Source organism: Aspergillus luchuensis, chromosome 5 (assembly GCF_016861625.1).
Source record: "Aspergillus luchuensis IFO 4308 DNA, chromosome 5, nearly complete sequence".
In the NCBI taxonomy this organism is placed as follows: Eukaryota; Fungi; Ascomycota; class Eurotiomycetes; order Eurotiales; family Aspergillaceae; genus Aspergillus; species Aspergillus luchuensis.
The window spans coordinates 2,024,965-2,048,317 of NC_054853.1; the positions used below are offsets into that span (position 1 = coordinate 2,024,965).

Here is a 23,353-nt window from a genome sequence, read left to right on the forward strand (position 1 = left end):
TACAGTGCGCCTATTGACATCGTCGCAGTGACATATGTGCATTCCCGGTTGACGTTCCATATAGTTGCGAGCGAATTTGATATTGAGCACCCTAATCTTCATCTGGAATTATTGGAAGATTTAGTACGCGTAATTATACCACCAATCATTGCCCGCGGCGGCGTACAAAGACTTTTTCCCTGGGGAGCAACTTTGATCGGCGAAATAATAACGTTCTACAAAAGACATGACAATGATGACTATCTGACATGTGAGCCCTTCAGTGACCCGTATCAGGCCTTGGGTTACATCGAGGCAGACTTCGAGACGATCACAACCTCTCCCTTTAACATATGGGAAGATCGTATAACTGACTCTCCCCCTGACACACAAGTTAACGGTGCCATGGACAGTGATGAAAGTAGCGCTGATTCAGGGGTAACTGTTGAAACAGTACCAACGGTCGAATTAAACTACCGGCCAACCACCGGTGGAAACCGTTACGTGAATTCTGTAGAAACTTCTGAAGAAGAATAAGTCAGGGAAGATGCAGTTTCTGTCAAGGTAGTTCAGACGGGTACCTTCAGTCTCAACTTTAACAATATGTCTACTATGACAAGTCGGAAATAACCAATGCCCTAAGCATAGTATCTACTATCACATGTTTCAGCAGCTGGTTGATGTCTTCGCCATCCATAGCCAATTGTGTGCAGTAATAAGACAGAAACTTGTGGAACTTGTTCAATTGGTTGCAAGTTCCTTTACGAAATGGGGGAAGGGAGGCCCTTGACCCATCAAATTCCCCAGCTGCCATCTTGGAAAACCACTTTTAAGTCGACGATATCGCGGCCCGTGCCAAGGATATGGTTATCCTTGAAAATTCGGGGAAGTACCGACAAATGCATATCCATGTTGATGGAAGTTCCATAAAGTTTCACTTCCTAGTAGCACCTACAGTAATAGTATATGAAGCTTCCAGATCTCGCACTAATCCACCTTCCTAGACACCATTCCAGTATCTCACCGCCCAGAAACACCCTAACCATACCTACCTTTCGGCCTCAAGCCAAACCTTAGCTCTGAATAAAGCCCGCCATGGCCACAGAAACACTTGTTGAACACTGGAAATCAGGTTTAAAATGGTGGTTCCCTCGCAAAGGACGTTTCAGTATCAGTGAAGAATACATAGACACCTTCGAGACAGCAATGTACATTTTGACGGTCTCACATTCTTATTCCCCAGTGACTTTTCAAATAGTCATTGGCGACGCAGACCCAAAGAATCCGAACCGACATATTCGGTTATTGGCTAACCGGGTACGCCCAACAGAGGCGCCTATGCTCGATTATAGGGGTAAAGAAGTCCATCCATGGGGAGCAACTGTGACTGATGACTCGTTGGCAACCTACAGAAGGATTGGCGACAATCCATTGTCTGTCTTCGATAGGTTTTCACATGGAATGCCTAGTTTTGCTGCAGCGGATTCACCTATGGCTTACGTTTTCGAAAGGATAAGAAGGGATTTCGAGGAAACAGCAGTTCGTGACAATAGCAGCAATGGGATGACTACTTCCCTGTCCGACTCAGAATGTGATGAATGGTCTATCGTCTCTGATTCCGATGGCGGGAGAGATCTCGTTTCTTCTCGTGCGAATATCGGGGCGCCCAGAGTATTTAGAAGGGAGTATTCCCCAGAGACGGCAGCATACCTCATGGATGCACCTTCACACAGTTCTTTTGACTCTCATTCCTACGTTGTCAGAGAGACAGAAGGCCGGGAAGATATGTTTATCCCACATCGGCCCAGCAGAAGCTACGAAGGTCCTGCGCCGACTGTGCGTCGATGGCGGGATGAGTGCCGACTTTGAGACTCGACTAGCGGCTTTTAGGAGTCACACCGTGTCTATTATGACACACCCACCAATCGAACCCCTCACCGTTATGATATGCGACGGAAAGGAAGAGATATAACGGTTGTTCATGGAACTAAGTGGAGGTACTTGGCTGTGTACATTGCCTTGATACGTCTGAGGATCCTCTTGCGTTAGGTTTTATTTGAGAGTTGAAAGCCATCTTGATGGCTGTCTTGAGTTGGCAGTCTGTCGTCGTGTGGTGTTCTAAGACATTTAGGAATTCCTCTCTGTCCCCAACTCAGCCTCAGATAGGTGGAATAGAATCTAATCTTATCCGATGTGATATCATCTCATCTGATCTATACGTGACGTCCACGCGTCACCGGCGCGTCCATCTATTGGTCTATTGGGGAAAGTGGATTTTCGCGATTGTTCCAACATCTAGGGGATTTGGGTGAGACGATTGGGTGCCCACGTTTTCTGAGGTTTGGAAAGGATTGTGCCATGATGGCGAGTGAATACCGGTGGGTCAATCAGTGTAGATAAGATGTAGTGATAAACTATGTGGTATCACTGATGTCATCTATGCTAGTCACAGCTGGTCATGAAATTCTTCACACTCTCATTGTAATCTAAATCTGTTGCGTCGGAATGTCTCTGGTAGTAGCAACAGTGCCACCTTAAGCGCAGAGGAAAGATTGACTGAGTTCGCCTGCCGTACGCGCAGATCATCGCAGACAGTCCTCGTAGGTTTTTAGATGATGTTATCACTCGATGGGGAAACTTAGGAGTAGGTAATATTCTCCAAACTAAGCTAAGCAAACCGGGGCTCATAACCTGTGAAGTGAGAATAAATTGATTGATTGATTGATTGGTTGCTTCTTCTATCCTTACAGGGGCGGGGTGCCTCATAGATAAGAAAAAAAAGATCAAGATGGCAATGTCTCACCATCTGAGTGGAGTTGCATGCAGCCTCGTGAGTGGACAATTCCAGAGCAATGTTCTCGTATCTCCGCATCTACACATTACAATGACTCACCTCTCTCTATACCTCTCTATAAAGCCGACCTCTTAACTAATTCCCCCTCTAATCAAAGTACCTCTATCCATTCTCTCAACCATCATCATGTCTTCCCAAAACGACCGTGCCATCTACTTCCGCAGCCTCCACCATCCCGGCAACCCGATCGTGCTCAGCAACGTCTACGACGGCGCCACAGCCTCCTACATCGCGGGCCATCCCACCACCAAGGCCATCGCGACGGCCAGCTACGCCGTGGCCGCCTCGCAAGGCATCGCCGATGAGTCGCTCACTCTGCCGCAGAACCTCGCCGCCGCGCGCACCATCGCCGCCGTCGTGGCCGCTACTACGTCCCCACAGCTGCCCCTGACCGTCGACATGCAAGATGGCTATGAGGACGTCGCCCAGACTATTAGGGACGTCATCGCTCTCGGCGCCGTCGGCTGCAACCTGGAAGATTTCGACAACGCAGCGGGCAAGCTGCGCTCGCTCCCCGAGGCCGTGAACCGCATCCGCACCGCGGTCCAGGCTGCCCGTGAGGCTGGCGTGCCAGATTTTGTGATCAATGCGCGCACTGACGTCCTGGGCCCAGCGGGGACGGGATCTATCGGGGACGCGATCGAGCGGGGAAAGGCGTTTCTGGATGCGGGTGCTTGCACGGTGTTTGTGTGGGGGCCGGGCGGTCGGGGAGTCTCTGGGGATGAAGTCAGGGAGCTGGCGAAGGCGTTGGGCGGGATGGTTAATGTGAAGCTGAAACTTGGGGATGGATACTTGACGGTGTCGGAGTTGAAGAAGATCGGAGTTGCGAGAATCAGTCTGGGGCCGGAGTTGTGGCGGGCGGCGATGGGGGCGTTTAGAGAGACGGCGGATCGGTTGTTGGCGCAGGTTTCGTATGATTAGTTTAGGCATTTGGTGTATGTATATGGCTTAGACTTGGTAGATATGATATGAGTCAACCGTACAAGACATTTGAATCTAACGCTGCTATTGAATATATACCTTCTGGATTAGGTTAACAATCTCCTACAATCCAGACACTCATAGGATCAAAATCTAATTGAGCTGCCGGAGCCACTTCATCACAGGTCCCAGAAGGCTAAGAACCGAAAACAATAGCCCAACTCCAGCAGTGACCGCTGAACACCAGAGACCCGTCCGATACTCTTGCACAACTCCATGGCCATGCTTAATGTCCAGTTCTTGTGTTACGGCTGCCGCTATAGCGAGAGCGACCGCAGCTCCAAATTGAAACGCGGTATTGATCTAGGAAAAGAGCACTTGGTCGGCTTGAGCAGATTATACAGCTAGAACGGCGATACGTACCATGCCACCGCAAAAGCTTTTTACATTCACAGGGACCAGTGAAAGCATGACTGTAGATACTGTTACCCACGAAAGGGAAATGCCAGCAATTCCAAGGATTGAAGTTGGCAAAAGGCTTGTCCAACTACTTAAAAGTCAGTTCTATGTATAATCTTTCGCGGGGGATAAAAGCATACTAGGACATATTCTCATGCATGCCCACACTTGTCGGTATAGGAGCCACTACAGCCATCGACATTCCAAAAAAGAGCAGCATTCTGGGACTGACTATATCGATCAGATATCCCAAGAGCATAGTGAGAATGAGGCCGCAGCCTCCCATAGGGAGAAAGCAGATCGCAGTTTGCTTTGCAGAGAGATGGCTGACCCGCTGCGCAGCGAGGACTGCGTAGTACAGGGTAGTTTGGTAACTGCCATAAACAGCTGGAACAGAACATGGTGAGCAATCAACATACAGCAGATTATTCATTTTGCTCTTTGGAGCGGGCAATTCCATACGTACCAAAAGCTGAAAGCCATAACAGAGGAAAATGTGGCAGCTTCCACAAAGACAACGGCATGGTCGGATTGCTCACCTTCTTCCCCACGAAAACGAAGCCAATGAGAAGAACAACAGAAGTGGCCAATAAGCTAATAATGAAACCTCTATTCCACCCCTGCGCACCCCCACTGGAAAGTACAAACGAGAGCAATACCAGTCTAGCGGTAGACAGGGCTGCTCCCATATAGTCTAATCGTGGGCGTGTACCGTCCTCTTTTCGATCCTTCGGGAGGACGAAGAATCGAATCCTAGGACCCCCAGACACCCCGTGATAGTGACGCTGAGTCAGAAGACATATCTCCACCCTAGAGACGCGGAGACGAACCCACCAAAGATGAGGCCTCCGCAAAAGCCCAGCGCGCCACAGGACACAAAGACTGACAAAGCTCGCGACTGGTCCTTACCGACGTAATGATTCAACCCCAGCGCCTGTCCTGCTCGATGTGCGACGAAAACCATCACGGGGATGGCGGGGAGAAGACCGTGTGCGTACCGTGTGCGTGATGATCAACACGAGCGGGATGAGGGGCAACCCCAGGTTGAGCCCAGGATTCCATCTTCCATCTGCTATTCCCTCCAGGATCTGTCGAGCCTCGTTGGTCCCAAAGACAATACATTGGCATGCTCTTAGCAACCAGCATCAAGTTAATGGTTATCGCGGTTCGTTACATCTCTTTTGCTCTCTCTTCAGTTATGTCCTATATGTACTATTCTTTTAGAATCTGTTCTTTTCATTCTCCATTCACTTATCCCAATTATCCCGAAATTTTACCGGACTAATCAATGATAAGAAGTAAGGGATCGTCGTGGTAGACCTGATGCCCTTATGCAGGCAACAGGAAGCGGATGAGGAATGCGGGGACCCCAGAAATCCGAAACCTTAATTTTTGCCAGCTATTTTACCCCGGATTTCCCTGTCTGCATTGTACAGGAAGAGACTTTCCCGGCAGAAAAATGAGACTTGAATCAAGCATCATAGGTGGCTCGCTTGCAGCGGCACTGCCAGTGACAGACAAGTACTGGTTTCAGCAACCACATTTACTACGGCTGAATCTAGTCCTTCTCGTACCCTTACTCTCATCCTCCACTTTTGGCTATGATGGTGAGAACTATAAATTCTAGTAATGGCCACTTGTGCGACTCTAGGTGCTAAAGACATGTTACTTCAGGGTCGTTGATGAACAGACTACAATCTTTGGAACAATGGCAAGACTACTTCAACAATCCCACGGGAAGCCTCTTGGGGACAATAGTCGCGGCGCAGTCTATCGGAAGTGTCGTCGCGCTTCCATTCCTGGGCAATCTCTGCGACTGGTATGGTCGCAAGGTGATCCTATTTGCCGGACTCATCATCATATGCATTGCCGCAGCTATCCAGTGTGCGTCGGTGAACTTGGCTATGTTCATAGTAGCCCGCATTTTGATTGGAATCGGAGGGATGTTTAGCTCCCAACCAAGCCCAATGCTGATTGCGGAGTTGGCTTACCCTACACATCGTGGTAAATATACTTCGGCGTATTGGACGATGTACTACTTGGGTGCCATTCTATCATCATGGTGCACGTTTGGAACACAAGCTCTATCCAGCAGCTGGTCATGGCGCGTCCCTTCTATCCTGCAAGCAGGGTATCCTGTCGTGCAGCTCGCCTTTCTGTACTGGGTTCCAGAATCACCTCGCTGGCTGGTAGCGCAGAACAAGATCGATGAAGCCACGAAGATTCTAAAAAGATACCATGCGGGCCAAGAGGATCCGGAAGAAGAGCCCTCGCCTCTGGTTGCAATGGAGATAGCAGAGATCACCAACGCCATCGAACTGGAGAAGAGTTTCGAAGGCACCGGATGGTCCGCCTTAACTGCAACACCAGGTAGTCCCTTCTCTCCTCCTCTAGACCTGACTATCAATACTGACATGAAAACAAAGGTAACCGGAAACGAACCATTATTGCAATTTGCGTCGGCACGTTCGCACAATGGAACGGCATAGCTGTTGTCTCCTACTTCCTCACTCTAGTCCTAGACTCTGTCGGAATCACATCTTCCTACACCCAGACTATAATCAACGGCTTCCTCCAACTCTTCAACTTCGCCGCCGCATTCATGGCCGCCTTTCTCGTCGACCGACTAGGTCGCCGCACGCTATTCCTCTGGAGCGGCATAGGCATGTTCATCTCGTTCATAGTATGGACCACTTGCTCAGCCCTCAACAGCGAGACCGGCTCCAAGCCCGCAGGATACGTCGTCATCGTCTGCGTTTTCGTCGTCTACTTCCACTATGATATCGCCTGGACGCCCTTACTCTTGGGGTACCCTACGGAGATATTTCCTTACTCGCTTCGGTCGAAGGGACTGGCGGTGGAAATGATGTCCGTTTACGGATCACTTATTATTGCATCGTTTTGCAATCCCCTTGGAATGGAAAATTTGGGATGGAAGTATTATATTGTGTTTTGTGTCTTTCTTATGGGGATACTAGCTACTGTTTATTTCTATTTCCCAGAGACAAAGGGTCATACGCTGGAAGAAATTGCTGTGATTTTTGATGGGGAGCGATCGGGTTTGCGGCACGGTGATGATGATTGTATCGCGGATGGGAAGAAGTTGAGCTCGACTCATGTGGAAGTTGTCTAGAATGGCTTCATGTGAATCATGTGAATATCTCTTGAACAGGACGTGTAGTAATGGAGTCATATGTTGGGGTGTATCATATTCCATATGAACAATGGGGCCTGATTAACTCTTGGCACTTTGCAGGAAGATGACAGGCAGCACGGTTTCATAACTATTCGTTCAGCTGATGGACCAAGGCGAAAAATAATGAACTAAGTAAAAGAATTGAATATCATTTACAACTAGCCCCGTCGTATGACTCTGTCCACTAGGCACTCTGTGCGCAGCTTACTGCATTACTATTTGCTTTTTCTTCCGGGTAATTCGGGCTTTAGTTCCCTCACCTAAATTATATATATTCGAACTAGCAGAGAATTTCTAGAATCTGTAAGTAAGACGCCGTATAAGCGACAATAGTTCTCTTCGTCTCCTATGTTAGACAGAAAATTGGTCTTCTTTGGGTCAGGTACCTTGGCAGTGGGTGCCGTGCTTGTATTGACGCTCTTCGGGCGGAGACAGCGTTGATCACAAACTCAATAATACGAGAGGCCACGGTGGCCCACCAACGAAGTTCTGTTCTGCTTGGCAACATATTGACGAAGAAATACTAAACACCTGTTGCCCGCAAGGCACCAACATTATATTCAGGTAATAAATCGAAGAACTTCCTCTCGGTCTCGGGATAGAAAAGCAGAAACTAGATTTGCCAAGACCTAAGATGGACAGTAAGCACCGCATCCAGCTATCCACGCAAACGAGGCTAACTCCACGAGAACTCTCGAAGTGGATCTTCGGTGAGAGACACTACCGCATCTTGCTCCTGGGAGAAGACAATTGTGGCAAGACAACCTTCCTCCGCCGTCTCAAATTCGGCGAAATCGGAGAGCAAGAGCCGCTACCGACGAGGGATTTGGATATTGAGACGGTGAATTACCCTGCCAGTTATGAGTGGAGTATATGGGAGTTTCGGCGTACGTCATTTCCACTGTTCTGTTTTCTATTCTTCTTTTGTGTTGCATTTTATATCTTGGACTGGTAGACGCTAACCGATGAGCATCAGTCCAATGCGGGCCGTTGATTTGGCGGGAGCTTACACAATATACTCTGGTTGTGTGGTTGCACGATTGTTGTACCGAAGAGTGGCCACCATGGAAACTTCATAGCTTACTCGACCAGATGGTGGAGAGAGGATGTCGGTATATCTGGGTTGGGTTGAATAAGCAAGATTCGCCGGATGTCTCGAAGGAGGTGGTTCAGAAGGCGCGACGGAAGTATGAGGAGGAATTTGCAAAGTATAAGGAGGATATTTCGTGGAAAGTACTAACGCATAAGCTGAGTTCGAAGACTGGAGTAGGGGTATTTGAAGTTCTCGAGGACATCTACCAGACCGTGAAGAAGGTGAATCTGGAGCCTGTGAAGGAGGACAAATGGGATAAGAAGGGGACGGTCCTAAGCGATGTAACGGATGAAGAATTGACTACTGAACAGCTACAACACCGTATTGAAAGGGAGATTACCGGCGACACATTCGACCCAGATACATTCTGGACATCCTTCCTGAAGGGAGAGTTGCCGGTGTGGACGCATTACACCTACCTGAAGGCGCTCTATTTCGTCATACTCGAGTCGGCGAAGAAGAAAAACTTTTGTGAGATATCAGAGGATTTCGTAATTAGCCTCAACCGACTGAGAAAAATATCTCCCCAGCTATTCGGCGACAGCGAGACACCGAGAGCCTACATTCATGCTCCATTCAGCAGATGTCTAGTCACATTCTGGACTCTACAACTGCAACACGGAATCCGGGACTATCGAATGCACACCATGAGCGCAGATCTCCCATTCCGGGAAGAGTTCTCCCAAATTCTCCACCACTCGCCATCATTGATCAACACCTATCTCTGGAAGAATTATTACTCCTTCAATCCCGTCTCCAGACCACGGGACGTCTGGTCAATCCCAAATTTACGGTCTCTCCCAACACAGACTCACTATCTCCGTGATCCAGCAACAGTGCCTAGGAGGAGTAAAGGCCCGGATAGGCTCACACGATACGCCTTCGCTGTGATACAGTATGTGCGGAATATGGGGGCGGCGCGTGAGCCAGTAGTTACACAGGCGCTGGTAGCACTCCAGCAAGCTACTATGCGTGCGAGGACAATTGATCCGACTATTGAGTCATATTCAGAGACACAAGCGTATTTCTGGATCCAGATAGTCCATGCTGCACTGCAGTCACTGGATGAAGAGAAGGGTTTGGCTGATACTTCGAAGATGTCATTTGAGGCCTTTCAGGAGATTTTCCGTCTCAAGCCGACACGCTGGAAGGAGTACTACTCGAACAAAGTGTGGAATAGCGTCGCTGCGCGATCGCAGTTCGTGATGCCTGATCTCAAGCCGCTACCGAAAATTATCACAGCTCTCCCTGGTAAAGAAACTATAAGGATATCAGAATTAATACCGGAGCTCCCGTCCGCCGAAGAGCTTACATTCCGGGTCAAAATGGCCTGTGAGGAATTGACACCGGCCCTGCAAAATCTTGGCCCGCCGGTCCTCAGTCACGCTCACCTTCTGTTCTACCTTTACAAACGCTTTACACAAGATACCAGGCAAACGTCACGCGAGAAACTCGAGTCCCGAGCCAGGGAACTGTTCAGCGAGGTAGCAGGCCCGATGGTAGCTGGGGCGACGCACCGAAAATTCTGGATCCAGCAGGTGGGAGTTGGAGTGTCAAATTCAGATATTGGCAGGGGCCACTCGACATTTCCGGAATTTATAACGAACAATCTGCACCTGGTCTTCGATGAGTTGCATAGCATTTGTTACGGACCAGAAGTCTGGAACAGCGTTGATGCAGTGGAGAAGATCCTCGATCCTGACAGACGAAGGATGGAGGCGATCATCGATACGGCGGACGCGAACACGTCTGGAAGCTCGAAATAAGCTGAGAGTCCATGAAGCTACTCATTCACGACCCATGTAATAAGGGTCGAACTCACCCATGAAGGTTGTCTGGTTGGGGATACATGTGCTGCTGATAGGACCCAAGAGACATGTATAACTTGGCCAGTGTTCTTCGTTTTTTGATGGCACAAGGGGTCCGAAGAATAGACGCCAGATTTAGTCATCCGTGGAATCAGTTGCTTGGCCGCCCCAGGTACGGCGGGCAATAGCGGCCATCGGGCAAATGCAATTTTTGGTATTTACTACCGGCAGAATTAATATGTAGCTGATTAGATCATGTAGCTTATCTAATATATCTATATCTATGTGATAGAATAACCTAGCTATCGGGGCCTTGGGCATCAGAATGATGTATTACAGTGGTTATGAGAGTTGTGAGATCATTAATAAAGATTCTATATTTTTCTAATATCTATAAAATACTAATTTCTTTATAATAAACTATTAATTTTTTAAGGATTAGTCTATCTCATAAATATAGACTACTTTTATTATTATTAGATTAATTTACTATATTTTATAGCTGATTTCTTATTTAGTTAACAGGCTTTCTACTTTAATAAGTAGATTTTATTATATTCTGATTCTTTCTATTTTAATTATTTAAGAAAAATACCACTTCTTAAAAATAATAAAGAAAGAGAGGTGTCCAGTAATTATATTAATTTTAAATTATTATTAAATATAATTCTTATTATTAAAGAAATCTAATAGCTAGAGAACCATATTCATTAATTAGAATAAATTATTAATTTATAAAGAAAAATAGCTTATTTCTAGAGATATAGTTTCTCAGATAAAATATTCTTTAAATACTATTAATTCTCTTTTGAATTAGAAAGAGATAAGAGAAAAATTAAATTTAAAAATATCTTTTATTTTATTTGAAACTTTAATCTTTAAAAATATTAAAAATAAATTACTAATCTGGAATACATATTTCAAAAAATTTTTATTATTATTAATTATATAGATCCAGCATGCAGGCAGAAATAATATTATTTTATAAATAATAAAAATCTAGAAATAAGATAATTACTTAAGAAATTATAATCTAAATTTAAGAATTAGACTTTTATTTTAATTTAAAATATTATTATTTTTTAATTAAATATTATAGCTTAAGTTAAACAAGTTTATTAATAATATAATTAAGATCTGAAAGAGTTCTATGTATATCTTAATATCTTAAAATAATATTTTTTTTATTAAGCTAAGAAAGAAAAAATCTTATTTTATTTTATTAAATTATTATTTAATTTTAATTATTATATATAAGAGCATGTTCTCCATTTATTAGAGAAATAGAATAATAATAATTATTATTATCTATTACTATAAATTATGGAATAATAAAGAATAATATAAGTAAAATAATAATTAATCTAGTAATTATAGATTATATAAATACTTCTAAAGCTATTCTAATTAACTAATTAAAGAAAATATATTAAATTATAAAAAGAACCTCACTGGAAAAAACAGTAATTAATTATAATATTTTATATATAACAGTATCCAGTATCTTATAAACTGATATTTTATTAAAAATAGAAAGATTTAATTTATTAAAATTTATTAATATTTATTAAATTCCAAGAGAAAAGTAGAGAAGTTAGAATAAATTCTATAATTTTAATTTCTTTATTTAAAATAGAGATTACTTATTATTTTTATATTCTTATTTATATTTAAAATAGTTTTAAAATCTTTACAGATTTAGATAATTATGCTGAAGTAGATATTATTAATTATTAATTTATTAAGATTTATAATTTTTAATATACTCTAGTTATTATATCTAGAATTAAAGCTATTAATTAAATTATTATTTCTACTTATAGAGTATAAAAGATTTTTATTATTATTATTAATTTATAGAAAAGCACCTGTACTTTTAAATAATATTATATAAAAATTAATTAAGATTCTTATTTATATAACAGTCTGATCTTATTATTAATAATTATACTTTAAAATCTTTATATTAACTTATCAGTATAAAATTAATAATAATAATTTAATATATTATTTATCTTCCTTCTTTCTACTATTTAATTTAATAAAGTAATCTGAAATTTTATAAAAGTATATACTATTATTAAGTTTTCTAAAAATATTCAATTTTTAAAAAAAAGACCTTCTGATTCACCTTTAAATCTAGAAATAATTCTAATTAAACTTCAGGAATTCTAAGATATATTTTTTATAAATTTTTTTTAATAATTTTTCTTTCATGGCCCTGCGGACTATATTATTAATATTAAATTTAATAAAATATTCTTTTATAAATTTATATATTTTTTATCAAAAGCTGAACTCAAGATTTTATAAAAATATATTAAAAAGAATCTGAAATTAAATTAAATTTAATTTTCTAAAAATTCTACAGGAGTTTTTATCTTTTTTATATTAAAAAAAAATAATAATTTATATATTTATATAGACTACAGGAGTCTTAATAAGATTTTAATAAAAAATTATTATTTTTTATTTTTTATTTTAAAAATTCTTAACTGAGTCTCGGGCAGTAAATATTTTTTAAAAATTAATATTAAAAATATTTACTATTAAATCTATATTAAGAAAAATAATAAATAGAAGACAGTATTCTATATTTAATATAATTAATTTAAATATATTATTATATTATTCAGACTAATTAACGCCCCTGTAATCTTCTAAAATTATATATATATAATATTTAATAAATTTCTTAATAACTTTTATATAATATATTTTAATAATATCTTTATTTTTTTATTAGATAAAAAATTTTATATAAAGCATATTTACCAAGTGTTAAAAAGACTTTAAAAAATCTAATTTTATATAAAATTATTTAAGTATTTATTTTATTAATCTTAAGTTAAATTTTTAGAATATATTATTAATATTACTATAGTATCTATAAATTCTTAACAGATAAATAATATTATTTTATAATTAATCTCTAAAAATTACCATGATATCCAGGTCTTTTTAAAATTCTATAATTTTTACTATTAATTTATTTAGAATTACTTTTAGATTATTTTATTATTTATCTTCTTACTTTGTGGAGTAATTAATAGTTAAAAATCTAGAAAAATCTATTTGAATTTATATAAATAACTTACTTTTTATTATTTAATTATTATCTTTTAATAAATATCTTTACTGATACACTTCAATTCTATATAATTATAATATTTAAAAATTAATATATTAAAAAAAAAATAAATAATATTTTATTTTAATCTAATAATAAGAATATATTTTATCCAGTTATCTTCTAGTTTTATAAATTTTTTAATACTGAACTAAATCATAATATTCTAGATTAAAAATTATTTACTATTATTTATTTCTTTAAATAATGGTAATAATATTTTAAAAATACTTTTTAAATAATTAAAATCCTATCTGATTATTTAAATTTATAATTTTTTATATATTAAACCAGAGTTAACAGAAGACAAGCTTAATAGTTTATAAATTTAATTTTTTATAATTTTATTATTAAATATAAAATAGAAAAATTAAATTTAATAAATAAATTTTTTAGAATATCTTCAAGATTCCAGATAAAATCTACTTTATAAGAAAAATTATTAACTTTAATCTAAGAGTAATTCATAGATATGTTATTTCTGATAATAAAAAATTTAATTAAAAAGAAATCCTAGTTTAAATCTTAAGATACACAGGATTATCCTGGATTCAATATTTATATTATATTAAATTTAAAAAATTTTAATAATTAAACTAATATAAAGATAGCTAATTAAACTATTTAAAAAAATTTATCTTAAGAAAGATTTATTCTTTAATCTATAGTATCACGAGTGTGTGCTGCAGAAATTCTATATTTAAATATATATAATTTTAAATTCTAAGATATAATCTTATATTTATAAAATAAAGATCTAGAGATATAATAATAAAAAACTGTTATTTATTAAAAATAACTAGACTAAAAGTACTGGACAGTAAGAATTATAAATTATTTATATTTTAAAGATTATTATTATATTTTTTTCTTAGAAATATTATGTCAGGTACTTATCTATCTATATTATAATAATTTATTAATAAAATATTTTAAAAAAATAAAAATAAAAGTATTACTACGCAGAAAGTTCTATTAAAATAAATTATATTATAATATAACTAAATATATCTAAACTTACTTAATATATTAAGATAATATTATTTTAAAATATTAATTATATAACACTTTTAAATTCCTATTAATTTTATTTTATTTTTTTAATAAATTAATAATAGATTTCATTACAAGACTGTCTCTAATTATTTGATATAAGAAAACTATTAATATTATTCTTATTATTATTAATTAATTCTTAAAATATTATTTTTTTTATTATTTTTTTTATAATAACTGCCCCAGATCTTACAGAACTATTTTATAAATAAATAAAATTAGTCTTTAAATTATTATTAAATATTATATCTAACTAGGAATTAATTTTTATAAGTAAATTCTAGTTATATCTAGTCTATAATAACTATATAATCCTGAAATTATTAACTGTATTTTATTCTTAAATTAATAATTAAATAAAATAAATAAACCAGACCTTTAAGTATTATTTTTAATATTATTTTAACTAGTTTAATTTTAACTAGCCAGCAATATTACCAACTATCTAATTTATTTATAATAATATAAATAATATAATTATAAATATATTTTTTTATTATATCTTATATAGCTACTTCCTAGATTTTTATATTAGAATTAAGAATAATTTTTAATAATAAAAAATCCCAGCTATATAGAATAGGATTAAAAGACTTAAAGAAATAAAGAAATAGTTATAAAAAATATAATAAATAATTATAAAAAAATAAAAAAAATATTATAATAAGCAGAAAAAGCTATTCTCTAAAATAAAAAAAAAAACTAGTAAAGTTATTAACCCAGAATTTATAACTTAAAGAATTAAGAAAGTTGGCTCCAAAGTTTATAGAATCTTTTTAGATTTTAAAATATATTAAATCTTAAGTATATTGCTTATGTCTACCAGAAAGATATAGATAAATTTATAATATATTCTATATTTTTTTATTAGAATTATAAAATATTAATAGAGATCATAAAGAACCACTTCTAATATTAAAACTAGATAATAAAGATAAGTAGAAAATTAAAAAAATCAAAGATTATTAATATTATAATAATTAAAATTATTACTTAATCAAGTAGAAAGACTAGCTAAATAAATATAATTAATAGATTTTTATTAAAAATATAGTAAATGTACAGGAAAGTATTTAGAATTATTAAAAAATATATTAAAGACTATACTGGTTAAAAAAATTCAGATAAAGTATTATTAATTAATCTATTAGAATAAGCTTAGATCTTAAAAATAAATTAAAAATAAATAATATTATATTAATATATTAATAAATATATTTTAAATATTATTATAAAATAACAAATCATATCTATATATATTAATAATTCTATTTATTATAATTTAATATTAATTTAATTTAATAATATAACTGTTTTATTAAAGACCAGAGACTGAAATCTTTAATTCTTTTATAAACTAGAAATAAAGACAGGAAATATATTAATAAACTTATTAATCTTAGGAACTAAGATATATTGATTAAATTTATTATTATTATTTAATACAGCTTCGTCGGTAATATCAGGAAACTAGATATAGACTATATTAATAATAATATTTAAATAATATTTTAGAGCTGAAGTCTAGATTATATAATCTTTATTTTCTAATATTAAATACAGTAAAATACTATATTTAAAAGCTTGATATTATTCAGGGGTAATATTAATAAAAAAAAGAAAAATTAATAGACTAGTTATTTTATAACAGGTAATAAGGAATATATTATACTTTAATATATTTTTTTAATAAAATATTATTAATTAATTATTAATTTTAATAATTTATAAAATATATCTATCTGAACAGCCTTCCGGGTTCTCTTTAAATTAAATTAATAAATATAAGCTGACTCTGTATAGTTATATATAATAATTAGATTTAATATTTTTTTAAAAATAATATATTTAATATCTGTATTCCACTAGTCTGAGTCTATTAGAATTATTTATTATTTAAGAATATTAATAAAATCATGAATATTATCTAGTATATTTACAGAGATTTTATTAAAATTAATCTTATATTTAATATAGTAAAAGAGATTAAATAATATATATAAAAATATATATCTTTCTTTTTTCAGAGTATTAACAGTATAATATAAAAATATAAGTATCTTAATAATAGTTAATATTATATAATATCTTTTCTAAGATATTAAAATTAGTATTTATTATATATAAGCAGTGCATGCAGAAAAAATATTAAATTTTAATAAATTATTCTTATAATATATAAGTTTTATCTTTAAAAACAGTTTTAAAAGATATATTAAAGAATTTAATATATAATATATAATCTGAAAGCAAATAGTCTAAGAAATAAATATAAAATAATACTGAATTATTAAATGATTAATATATAATGATAAGAATAATAAAGAATTAATAAACTGACTATAAAGAGTAAATAAAATAATACTAAATTATTAAAGAAATAATAATCCTGGGATAGAAGAAGAGAAAAAAAAGAAATAATATAAAAAGATCTTTTATTTATACTTTTTTTCTACTGATCTATCTATATAAATATAATTAAATATCCTTAAAACTATATAGAAATAATATATAATTTTATTTTTATAATATTCTTTATAAATCTTCTATCTCTTACTATTAGATCTATATTATTCTGAATCAGGAATATATAAAATTATTTTTAATATTTGAGCCAGGCAGCTTGTTTTAGCAGAGAAGAATATTATTTATAATAAAATAATCTAATTATTAAAGCCTTGGGTATCAGAATAATATATTACAGTAATTATAAAAATTATAAGATTATTAATAAAGATTTTATATCTCTCTGATATCTATAAGGTGTTGATTTTTTTATAATAAATTACTGATTCCTCAAGAATCAGTCTATCTTGTGAATATAGACTATCTTTGTTATTATTAGATTAATTTACTGTGTTTTATGGCTGATTCCTTACCTAGTCAACAGGCTTTCTATCCTGACAAGTAGATCCTATCACAATCTAGTATCTATATGAAGCTGTATATATATTATTAAATGACTTGTTTAGCTTTACTATACAGATAATTATTAATCTTAAATATTATAAAAAAATACAAGTCTTGTCTAGGATATTATATATAAATATTTTATATAATTAAAGTATAGGTACAGGTGTAGATACAGATATATATTAATAATTAAAAAAATAGTATTATACTTATCTAGGCTTACTTTATTTATAAGTCTTAATTATCTAGTATCTTCTGCCTGGCTAGACAGCAAGAAAATACTAGATAATTATTATTATTTTTAATAATAATAGGCTCATTATTAATAATAATAATAATTAATATTTCTGTAACATCCAGATCCTTTTTCTTGATTAGAGAATCTGGATATATTAGAAATATTAGTATAATAATTATTTCTTTCTTCTTTTTCTTTTTTTTTATAATAATAATATTTTTATGAAAGATTTTTAATACAGGTAATTCCCTGCTGATAATAAATATAAAAAACTAAATTTTTTATAAAATATTTTATATTAAATCTCAGATAATACAGTTATTATTAATATCAGGCTATTTATAATTAATATAAATACTACTAAATGCGTTTAATAAATAATAATATTTTAAGAAAATATTTTTTATATTAGTACAGCATCTAGAACACAGAATTAATAAATAAATTTCTTAAAATTATATTAGTAGAGTATTAATATAGCTTACTTAGTATATTATAATTTAATAAATATAAATCCAGTTGTATCAGAACTTAATAAATTATATTTTTAGCTAGATAAATATTTATAATCTTATATTAATATATATAAACAAGTATAGTTGACCTAGATCTTTTACAGGAATTATAGAATTAGTATTAACTAAAAGCTTTTTATATAATAAATTCTAATATAATTATAAATTACAGAAAACAGGGACAGGCAGATAGCAGCTAGTAAATAAATTAAAAAAAAAGAAAAATATTAATACAGCAGTTATTAATATTATTATTATTATTATTATATAAATATATTTTTAAATCAGTTTTATCCTGTACAACACAGATAAAATAAATAAATAAAAAATTAAATTTAATAATTTATTTTTAATCATCTAGCACATACAACATATTAATAATAGTAGTAGTGGTTAATAATAGTTAATAATAATTAATAATAATAGTGATGGTAGTAATAGTAATAGTAAATATATTAATAAAAAATAAAAAAAAATAGAAATTATTTAATAAATTCAAACTAATACTATATTTATTATTTTAATTATTTATTTTTTATTTTATATATATAAAAATCTTATTATTATAGATTCTACTCTGCCTGCCCTACCCTATTATATAAATTTATAATTCTATTATTTAATAAAGTAATATATAATCAAAGACTTGATAATCTATATTTAATTATTTAATTTTTATTATCTTTTTTAATCATATATCTCCTCCTTATATAATAAAATAAAGAAAGAGACTGGAATAATTAATACTTTAATAAAATATTTAAAATCTTTATCTCAATATCCAGAATATTAAGATTATCCTGATCTTCTTATATAATTAATTTCTTTTATATAATTGATTTCTTTTTTTTAATAATTTCTTTTTTAATCTTTTTTTTCTTTTTTTTAATCTTAGTTTCCTTTATCTTATCTGTAATAAAGAAAAATATTATATAATACTAAATAATTATATAAATCTAGTATAATTTATTAATAAATATAAATCACTTTTCTAAGAAGTCTAGGATTTTTATATTATCTCTAGCTATTAGAAACAGAAAAATTAATTATTTCTTTATAATTCTTATTAATAAATAGAAATAATTCTTTATATTATATATATATATATAACTGGTTATTAAAAAAATAATTTATCTTAGAAAAAGTCATCAAGGCTATAAAATATATAATTATTAATATAAATCTATATTTATTTTATAGAATAACAAGATTAGTATTATACAAGTATTAAGAATAGAAAATTAAATCTAATAAAATATATATAATAATTAGAATATTATTTTCAGATTCTTTTTTCTGTATATTATACAAATAAAAATAAATAATAATCTTTATATTAACTGGTTCTTTTAAAGTTTTTTTATATAAAAAAATATTTTAGTAGATATTTTTTTCTTTAAATATTATTATATAAGAACTATTATCAGATAAAGTAATCTGTATAAATAAGTTAGATTATATAAATTATATAAATTATAACTTAGGTAATATAATAAAATTAATATAAATAATTTATCTAGATATAGAATTAACTACCTAGTAAATTAGATATTATTAATAATAAATAAAATAAAAATAATTAATAATAGAATAATAAATAATCCAGGAAAGAACTATTTTATATAAAAAATATCTTATATAAATAATATCTGGTATAAAAAATATTAATTCTTTTTCTATACAGAAAAGAACAGGATTTTAAGACTTTAAATAAATAATAAAATAAAAAGAATAATAAATAAAAAATATATATTTATTACAGATAACTACTCTAATCCTTATTATTTAATTTAATTAAAGACTCTAGTTAATACTTCAGATAGTATTAGATCAGGTATTAAATCTAATTTTATATATATTATTACCTACTTCTGTAAGCTAAGATAGATTATATAAAAAAAAACTTTTACTTTATTTAAATATATTAATAATAGCTTTTCAAGATTAAAGCCTAGCTTTAATAAGATTCTTTAATATTATTCTAAAATCTTTATAAGTAAATACTCAATTATATTCCAGTCTTGTATAGAATTCTTTAACTACTAAAAAAATTTTTTATATATAAGAAAATTATAATTAATTATATATTCTAAATAATAATAATTCATGTATAACTAATTAAAAATAATATATAACTTTTCTTATTACTTCCAGATACTGTATTAATTTTAAATATATATATATAATAAAACCTATATCCAAAGAATAAATATATAAATTATATATAAAATAATCTAATTTAAAATTAAATTTTTAAAAAAGTCTTCTACTTCAATCAAGGCCTTGAAATAATTTTATATTAATTAATATAAAAATAATCAAGAATTAATCTATTTATATATATATAATATTAAAAAAATAATAATTTACTTAACTGTGTCTACCAAGTCTTAATTCTTTAATTTATAATATTAGATCTAAAGATATAATACTGTATTATCTTAATCTCTAGTTTATATATTTTTTAAAGATAATAATAAGCTTTAATAAATAAAGATATCTTTAATTTATAATCTAAATAAATCTTATTACAGATAATTTTTTATTTATATATAATATTAAGATATTACTATATAATATTAATTGATATATAAATATTAATATTAATATAAATCTAGATAATATAGTAAGAGTATATATTAATAATTATATAGATTTATATACTGTACAGATCTAGTTTTATATAATTATTTATAAACTAAATATAATCTAGTCCAAGAATTATATATAAATTATAATTTTATTATATATTATTCTACTGTTATTGTATAGCCTTAAATATAATTATATAATAAATATTATATAGCTGTTATCTGGAGATAAAAAGACTTTAATTAATAAAATATTTATATATAACTATCCTCTGTACAGACCTTAAGATAATAAAATATTTATTATATATATAAATAAATAGAAACTCTTGTTTATAGTCTTTGATAATTTTTTTATTATATATTTTAAATAAGTATTTTATTATTATATTCTCCTGCAGTTATTATTTACTGTAATTATTTATTTATTAAATAAGACCTTACTCTGTATAGATTTATTAAAGTATTTATAAAAAAATAATATATTTTTTAATCTGTATAATATATAGAATCTCTATATTAAAAAAATATTTTTTAAAGAATAATTCCTTGATCCAGCTATATAGAGAAAAATCAGTAATAATTATATAATTATATTTATTAACATCCCAACTACTTAACCTGGTCTTAATTATACGCTCGCTGATTTATATATAATATTATGTCTCAATTATAAAGGTAATATGAACTGTAAAATAGTTCTTATAGAATAAATTAATAATCTCAGTCTTGTACAGTTTAAGGTTAATAAAAGGAGGCATGCTTGATAATAATCAGAAAGAATATATACAGTATCATGTAGAGTATTATGAGATCCTAATCAGGATGTGGTAGGCAGAGCAGTAAAGGCACTTCAACGCATTTGCCCGATGGCCGCTATTGCCCGCCGTACCCAGGCATTGGACCGGTTGATTTTGTCTCTGACGTCGTCTGTGCTCAGGGAAAGTTCAATGAGGCCGAAAATGCCACCAAAGATCTACATCCGATAGAATGCTTGAAGAAGCCGTTATTGCTCCGTCCTAGAAGCGAAACCTGAAGTTCTTCGATTTCGCAGCCTCAAGCTATATGTCTAGAAGTGATACGGACGAGTATGGTATAGCTACACTAATGAACAGACTGGATAATTTTCCATTTTCCCTTGGACCTCGCCCCATCGCTTGCTTTCTCGACTCCTTGTTTATTCTCATATTAATCTTGTTGAGGTGATGTATAGATAGAGGATAACAACTGAGACTCGTGATTTGCATTGCAATACTTAGTCCAAAGCACCCACATAGCTACAATCGTTCCAAGCTAGACTTAGCTTTGCATACAAGATCAAAATGCACATTCCACAGTCAATTCTTTCCAGCTGGAATCTGCGCATACATAGCGTGTTGCGAAGTCTGTGACCTATGCCGCCCTCTCGGCCACTTTGTAGATACCGACCCGGTTATAAACATCCTTATACTTCTGCCTCACATAATCATCCACAGAAATGGGAGCATACTTCTCATCCTCCGGCTTAGTACGGCACGATTCAATGCAACGAATAACAAAGTCCGGGTTGCCGTTATAGTTAAAGGGAATGGAGTACCGATCCGTGCCGGAGTGGTTGATCACGCGATGAACGTTTGAAATGTAGACGTCGTTAGACCAGCGCTCAAATAGATTGCCTAGGTTGACAACATAGGCACCCTCAACAGGCGGAGCCGGATAGTACTCCTGTGCTTCCTCATCCCACACTTCCAGACCCGGAACATCGCCCTGAAGTAACAAAGTGATGACACCAAAGTCTCGATGAGCGCCGATTCCGCGCTGCAGCGGGTGCGAGTCCTCGGCTTGAGGGGGGTAGTGCAATAGCTTATAGAAGGCCATGGGATCGGTACAGAACTCGTCGAAGTAATGTTGGTCGTACCCCAGAGACATGGCAATGGCTTGCATCACCTGCTCGGTCAGGGCTGTGATGCGGTTCAGATAGTCCATGCAGGTGTCGCGGAAATGCGGACCCATGGACTCAGGCCAGAGGTTAGGGCCATGGGCAAACTTGTGGGACAGCACCTGCGGATGATCCATGGGAAGGTCCTGTGCCACATAGAAGCCTTCTTTAAGGTCCGGCTTTGTGTGGTTCTCGATCATCTGGCCATACATAACCTCGTAGCCTCGGTTATGCTGGTTCTGGGCTGTAGGACGTTGTTAGAAGGTAAACGATCACATGACATTATGCCTGCTTACATTTGTCGAGCTTCATCTTCTCCTCGAGAGGGAGGGCAAAAAACTCTTTGGAGAGCCTCATCATCTCCTTCTGGAGGCTGGCGGGGATGGGATGGTTAATGATCTGAAAGAACCCCTGTGTGCGACATGCTCCTCCAATGGCCTGGGCACATTTCTGCATCCGATCTGGCTCGCCGGACAGAAAGTCACCAAAGTCAACAACTGGGGGAGCCTTGTTGGAGGGCATAGTGAATAGAAGGTGCAATTTGATTTCAAATCTTGTGTTCTTCCAATGCGTGCAGATTGTTCTTGCAGAGAGGGCTTCGGGGGAATTACAGTCAAGGCTTTTATACTTGATTGTAGCACACTTGGACTCACTACGTTGAGATTTGTGTTCTAGTGCATAT

At 33.0% G+C, this 23,353-nt stretch overlaps 4 protein-coding genes across 4 annotated transcripts; 3 read left to right on the top strand and 1 right to left on the bottom strand.

Moving 5' to 3' along the window:
- Positions 1-2,959: 2,959 nt before the first annotated feature.
- Positions 2,960-3,754, top strand: AKAW2_50667S (isocitrate lyase/PEP mutase family protein; the record flags this gene model as incomplete). The annotated part of the gene is made up of 1 exon (XM_041690510.1): positions 2,960-3,754. The coding sequence occupies one exon, from the start codon at positions 2,960-2,962 to the stop codon at positions 3,752-3,754; it is 795 nt and encodes a 264-aa protein (XP_041544088.1).
- A 1,810-nt stretch (positions 3,755-5,564) lies between these two features.
- Positions 5,565-7,346, top strand: AKAW2_50668S (uncharacterized protein; the record flags this gene model as incomplete). The annotated part of the gene is made up of 3 exons (XM_041690511.1): positions 5,565-5,820; positions 5,888-6,583; positions 6,640-7,346. The coding sequence occupies 3 exons, from the start codon at positions 5,565-5,567 to the stop codon at positions 7,344-7,346; spliced, it is 1,659 nt and encodes a 552-aa protein (XP_041544089.1).
- A 697-nt stretch (positions 7,347-8,043) lies between these two features.
- AKAW2_50669S (uncharacterized protein) lies at positions 8,044-10,268 on the top strand (the record flags this gene model as incomplete). Its single annotated transcript, XM_041690513.1, has 2 exons — positions 8,044-8,296; positions 8,386-10,268. The coding sequence occupies 2 exons, from the start codon at positions 8,044-8,046 to the stop codon at positions 10,266-10,268; spliced, it is 2,136 nt and encodes a 711-aa protein (XP_041544090.1).
- An 11,877-nt stretch (positions 10,269-22,145) lies between these two features.
- Positions 22,146-23,193, bottom strand: AKAW2_50670A (isopenicillin N synthase family dioxygenase; the record flags this gene model as incomplete). The annotated part of the gene is made up of 2 exons (XM_041690514.1): positions 22,146-22,915; positions 22,968-23,193. The coding sequence occupies 2 exons, from the start codon at positions 23,191-23,193 to the stop codon at positions 22,146-22,148; spliced, it is 996 nt and encodes a 331-aa protein (XP_041544091.1).
- Positions 23,194-23,353: the final 160 nt, after the last annotated feature.